The 6000-nt window shown below is 40.2% G+C and overlaps 1 protein-coding gene across 2 annotated transcripts in view; it reads right to left on the bottom strand.

The window, feature by feature from the left end:
• Positions 1 to 4142: 4142 nt before the first annotated feature.
• SLC39A8 (solute carrier family 39 member 8) overlaps positions 4143 to 6000 on the bottom strand; it is a 77048-nt gene continuing 75190 nt past the window's right edge. For both annotated transcript variants that reach the window (XM_032633484.1, XM_032633482.1), the window contains exon 9: positions 4143 to 5608. In XM_032633484.1, the coding sequence (XP_032489375.1) occupies positions 5459 to 5608 (150 nt within the window). In that variant the 3' untranslated portion in view covers positions 4143 to 5458. The remainder of the gene's footprint in view (positions 5609 to 6000) is intronic.

The following is a 6000-nucleotide window of genomic DNA, read 5'->3' as shown; positions in this document are numbered from 1 at the left end:
TCCTATAAGACCTGCCCCTGTAATTCAAAATATTTCATCTTTATTTTTCTCTCCCATGACCCCTGATCAAACATCCCTTTGGTGACCACAAGCATGGTCATAATTATCCACGTGTTGCTCTATTGGGGTTTTCCCACAGATAGGTGTATACAGTTGTTGGGCACCCATGCACAACCACTGCAACAGGAATTAAACCATTATATAAAGTTTAAAACATGCAAGCCCTACCCATGAAAAATATTCTTGCTGTATATATCCAAACTAAGCGATGTAAGATTTGGTGCCACCAGTAGCTCATTTAATTATCTACAAAAATCAGATAACATTGCTGATCCAACTTAGCTTATGCTACATAGCTGTAATGACCCATAACGAGAGAGGAAAAAAACAAATGACTTTTTAAATTTGTTTTTGCCAATTTCTACTGACAGCACTTAGCTTTATAGTTCTGGGTTTGAACCCCATAATCAGAAGAGTTTCAAATAGAAAGATGAACGTCCATAGAAAAAAAGAGGTTTCTTTTTTGTTTTGGGGTTTCTGGTTTTCTGTTTGTTTGTTTCCTTAGAAGGTAGACTGTCCTGTGAAAAACACAAGATGTCTTCAAGGTAAATAAATAATACTCAAACAGGCTGCGACAGAGAAACTAGAAAGTACAAGTGTGTATGAACAATACTGTTTGTAAGGTAAGATTGGTCAGTGTGGCCCAGTATAATTAAAATGGTCAAAGTGTCAAGGAATTAATCCGAAAGAAGTCATGAGAATCCCTGAAAGAAGCAGTTCCCTGAGCTGGCTGTGTCAGAACCACCTAGAATGGTAAGTTCCCCAAGTGAACCAGATGCAAGCCTGTCTTTACCTGACACAGTCACTCTGCTACCCAATATCCATTCTTCGCTTCTTCTTGGAAACAGAACCCTGACTTTACTGGTGGTAGTATATCCAGCTAAAAGCATCATTTCCCAGCTTCCCCTGCAAGTTGGTGTGGCCTGCGACTAAATCTGATACGTGACTATAAGTGGAGATTGCTGTATATTACTTCTGAGAAAGCTCCTTTAAGGGGGATGAAGAGCTAGGTGTGAAGTTTTTGCCTTTCTACCCCTTCCTCCTTCCTGCTATGTGGAATTTAGGTGGGATCTCTCTAGCAAACATTTTAGCATATAAAGTAGTCTTAAAGTCAGAAGCCAAAGATTACATGTCAAAGGAGCCAGGATTCCCAATGACCAAGGACCCGCAATGGCAGCCCTGCACTGCTTCTTCCACACTCCTTTTATAGGAAGGAAAGTGAACCTAACATGTTTACACGCCTGTTATTCTATGCTAGCGAATCCTAAATGCAATGATGCTGGCATTTTCTTGGCCTTACCAGATTCCAACAGACGATTTTCCTTTTCACACAGCTATAAGCTCCTCAACAATGTCTCAGAATTAATGGAACAGGAATTTGGAGTTTTCAGTTTATCCTGCTGCCTTAGCTTACCTGAAATTTTACTAGTAAAGTCCCCGATTGGGAGCCTCCAGTATAAGGAGTTAAATGACCATGAGAGAAGGCTCTGTGAGCACTCAGCACAGAAAGGAAGTTAAGGGCAATGCAATCTTACACAGGTATTTCAACCCACAGTTGGGGGAAGGCAGAGTGTCAGTGAGAAAGCAGATGTAGCAACATCAGTGCTAAGGAATTTATTTATCACAGAGTTAGAACCTCTTGTATTGTCAACCTCTTGTACTGTGATGGACCTTAAATAAAACAGGGAGTCTGGAAATCACGGTAGCCTACTGTTAAGAACCAAAGTGAAGACAATGCCAATCAGAGCATGGAGGACAGATTGGTAGTTAATGTTCCCCTGGCACAGACCATCAATAATTAGTTCTGTTAATACACCTACACTAATTACCTGGTAAATCAGAGCGCTCTTTGGTTCTTCACAATTAATTCATTTTTCAAAAATTTAAGCTCCTAGTTAAAGAAACCCTCTTAGATGTTGGGTTGGTAGGTTGGAAATACTAAACATCTAGAGGTCATTATGAAATGCTATTCAGGGGCTGTTATACAACTGGACTCTCACATTGGCACTGCTAAGCAACTGCTATAGAAGTGAACCTCTCAGGGTCAGACTTGCAAACTGAAGAAACACAGATTATTCTGACTTAGAGCAAACCAGTGTGACATCCATACATCTGCACACAATAACTTACATTGGTAAGGGAAAGAAAATAATATTCTCATAAAAAGGAGTTGGTACTAAATACTAATTTCAAACATGAAAGTAGTTCTAGAAACTTTGGTGAATTTGTATTAGATATTTTCTAAGGAAAATGAAATAATAAATCTACATCGGGTAGACTGAACCCATTTGCACTCTTCACTCTCCTCCTGTGTTAGAATTGCATGCCTATTTGCCACTTGACTCTGCAGCACCTCTTACTACACTGACCCAACCGACATGACCCGCAGCCTGAAGTGGAGCGACCCAGCAGAGCCCAGGCTGGATCTGCTCATCAGACCCGTGGGCATGAGAATAACCTGTCGCTGTGAGCCTGGGGTCTTCAGATTCTTCGGGTTGGTTGTTACTCCACATGAGTATGGTAATAGAGGTCTCCTATGGTCTGAATGTTTACATCCTCCCAAAACTCATATGTTGAAATCCTAACCCCCAAAAGATGATATTAGGAGGTAAGGGCTTTGGGAAATACTTACATCAAAAGGGTGGTGCCCTCATGAACGGGATTAGTGCTCTTATAACAGAGGCTCCAGAGAGATCCCTTACCCTTCCACCACCTGAGGACACAGCAAGAAGGCGCCATCTACAAACCAGACACAAAACCCGCCTGTGCCTTGAGCTTGGACTTCCAGCCTCCAGAACTGTAAGAAATATATTTCAGTTGTTTATAACCTATTCAGTCTGTGGTATTTTGCTATAGCAGCCTAAACAGACTAAGACAGGGTCTGATTCAGTACTCAAAAAATGCCAAATTAGTAATCATTGTTATAAAGTTCAATAATGCAAAAATAAAAGTATACACACCCATAAAACGCATTGAAATCATTTTTGGTTTGCCATACTAGCATCTTTAAAGCCTGAAATTATAGAATATTCAACTGGTATAATGAATGTCTCAGGATAAGGTATGTTGACTGATAGGTTTACACTTTGTTATCTAGGATAATTTAAATTTAAGCATGGCTTCCCATATCCTACCTTCTACCTGGAACCATAGCCTCTAGTAAGTAGCAATTTTCTGTTTTGCTTTTTTGGTCTTCATACCCTATTGCCTCTGTTCTCCTCAGAGTTGAGGAAAATGGCCAAAAGATCAACACATGGAGAGAGTAACATGAAGCACCCAGACAGTCCACATATATGCTGATCTACACCAAATGAGAGTTTCCACATATATGCTGATCTACACCAAATGAGAGTTTGTTAAACTATCTTGTTTTTTCTTGTTTTTTTTTTGCGGTATGTGGGCCTCTCACTGCTGTGGTCTCTCCCCTTGCGGAGCACAGGCTCCGGACGCGCAGGCTCAGCGGCCATGGCTCACGGGCCCAGCCGCTCCGCGGCACGTGGGATCTTCCCGGACCAGGGCACGAACCCGTATCCCCTGCATTGGCAGGCGGACTCTCAATCACTGCGCCACCAGGGAAGCCCAAACTATCTTGTTTTAATATCATGTCGCAAATAGCTTCTTAACCCAGACATACAAGCTGTGCTTTAAAGAGGTAAAGATTATTTCTTAAGATTGAATGTAGGGCTTCCCTGGTGGCGCAGTGGTTGAGAGTCTGCCTGCAGATGCAGGGGACATGGGTTCGTGCCCCAGTCGGGGAAGATCCCACATGCCGCGGAGCAGCTGGGCCCGTGAGCCATGGCCGCTGAGCCTGCGCATCCGGAGCCTGTGCTCCACAACGGGAGAGGCCACAACAGCGAGAGGCCCGCGTACCGCAAAAAAAAAAAACAAAATTGAATGTAAGCAGGTGAAATGATAAAAATAGATTCTATGTTTACTGATTTTAATGATTAATATTTACAGTATTTATCTGCTGAATATCTTTGAAATAAACATAGCTATTTCTCTCCCTCATAATACCAAGTACATGGAAGTCACACAAAAAATACATATCAAAATGAATAATGAATGACACAATACATGGATTCAACGGTGTTTACGATTTGGTCAAACAATATTCTTTAATTGTCAGTCATAGAGTGAAATGTACATTAACATACATGTTAAATATTCATCCCATCTGCATTATTGCCATGTGACATCATTTTATGGTTTGTAGAAAAATATAATTCCTGAGATCATTGTTGGCTTCTTTCAATCATTTTCCTCACTGTCAAATCATCTTTCCTTAAACGACTTGGGAGTGTGAATTGGGGTTAGGAGGTTCAATTATAGACCAACTTTTTGTATCTGCTAAATGAATAAACAGGCTCTATCTTTTATAAAGGGTAGAAAAATAACCATAGTGTGTGGAATTATTTTGCAAGGTATACAATATAGGAAAAATGTAGGCTGAACACAAAAGAAGCATTTTCTGAATGTCTCTCAATCACCCATAAGGAACATAGATTTCCTAGCCAATCAGTCTTTGGCATACAGCCATCCAGCTGTTATTTCGCATTTACTTAAAATATCCTCTGCTAAATAGCTGTGTTCATCTTTAAAAGTAAATTGCTTAAAATTACATTCAATTTCTTTCTGTAAACGAACATTTTCTTCACCTTCACAAGCAAACACATTGGATACTGAAACGTTGTCGTCACCAGCTTTACATACTCTTCTGCCGTTTGCCATGGTACAACCATAACGTAAGTCATAAGAAAGCAATTCTGGCTTTTTACGGAATCTGGTGGAGTTTACACTGAGTCTGGACTTAGTAGGGCTAACAAAACTTTACTGATTTCAAAATTCATATTATTTCAGGATGGTTTCCAAAACAATCCTAGAAGTCCCTAACTGAAATATAAAACAAAACAAAAGCTATGAGCAATCTTTCTCTCCTGGGTTCACTAAGGCCTTGGAATCATTTGTATCTGTGTACTTGCTTGTGAAAGCACTAAGACAAATTAATTCAAAGAAAACCACTCTGAAACTACTTGAACATCTGATACAACCATAGAGGTTCAAAGGCTTGTACGGCCTAGTCTGTATTTTTCTCCAAGTCTTGGTGTCAAAATGATTATAGAATGCGGCGTTTCTTGCTCTGTGATGATTTTTAGTGTGCATGAAACATAAAAAAAAGTGAGTATTTAACAAATACTTCATGTATCAGGCTTCTCAAGCTGGAACTGAAAAGCTTTTTGAAGGATTTTTAACAACAAATAATGGCTTATTTCACAGATCAGAAAACCAACAATCAGCTTTCTTGACCTACAGCTGAAAACAAAATTATCTTTTAACTAAATAGGAGCTGTTTTATTTATTAAATGCCTCCGTTAACAACACCATCTTTCACTTCCTATTACTCCAATTCAATTTCTCCTGCATACAAAGTAATGAGCAGAATGGCTGTGAATCCAGTTAACACCCCAGCATTCTGAATCATGAAGAAGGTGAAATCGGTTTTTCTTCCAGTTACCTTTTCTCTCAGCATATCATTCATCTCTGGAAACTAGAGGAAAGATATATTGTTAGATAACTGTTGCCATCTTGTGGGAGAACATAAAACTGTCACTGATAGATTCCTGTGGAGGTGGGAGGGGACGAGCATTTCTCTGAGTTGTTTAGATGTTTTAGTATAGAGAGCATAACAGTGATATCCAGCCCTACTAGACATCAACAAGAAAAGTACGAAAATAGTGTTCCCCAAGTGAGTCAATACAGTGGGATGGGATGTACCTCATTTTATCTCTCTCTCTCTCTCTCTCTCTCTCTCTCTCTCCCCCCCAGCTCTCTTCTTTGCTCTCTCTGCTCCGTCCACACCATTCTTTTTGGACCTCAAATGCATCCAGCCTCTTTCCATCCTCAATATCTTCACACCCACCGAAACCTCTATCTGAACCC

This window comes from Phocoena sinus, chromosome 5, assembly GCF_008692025.1.
Source record: "Phocoena sinus isolate mPhoSin1 chromosome 5, mPhoSin1.pri, whole genome shotgun sequence".
Taxonomy (NCBI): domain Eukaryota; kingdom Metazoa; phylum Chordata; class Mammalia; order Artiodactyla; family Phocoenidae; genus Phocoena; species Phocoena sinus.
This window is presented reverse-complemented; position numbering and strand designations above follow the sequence as displayed.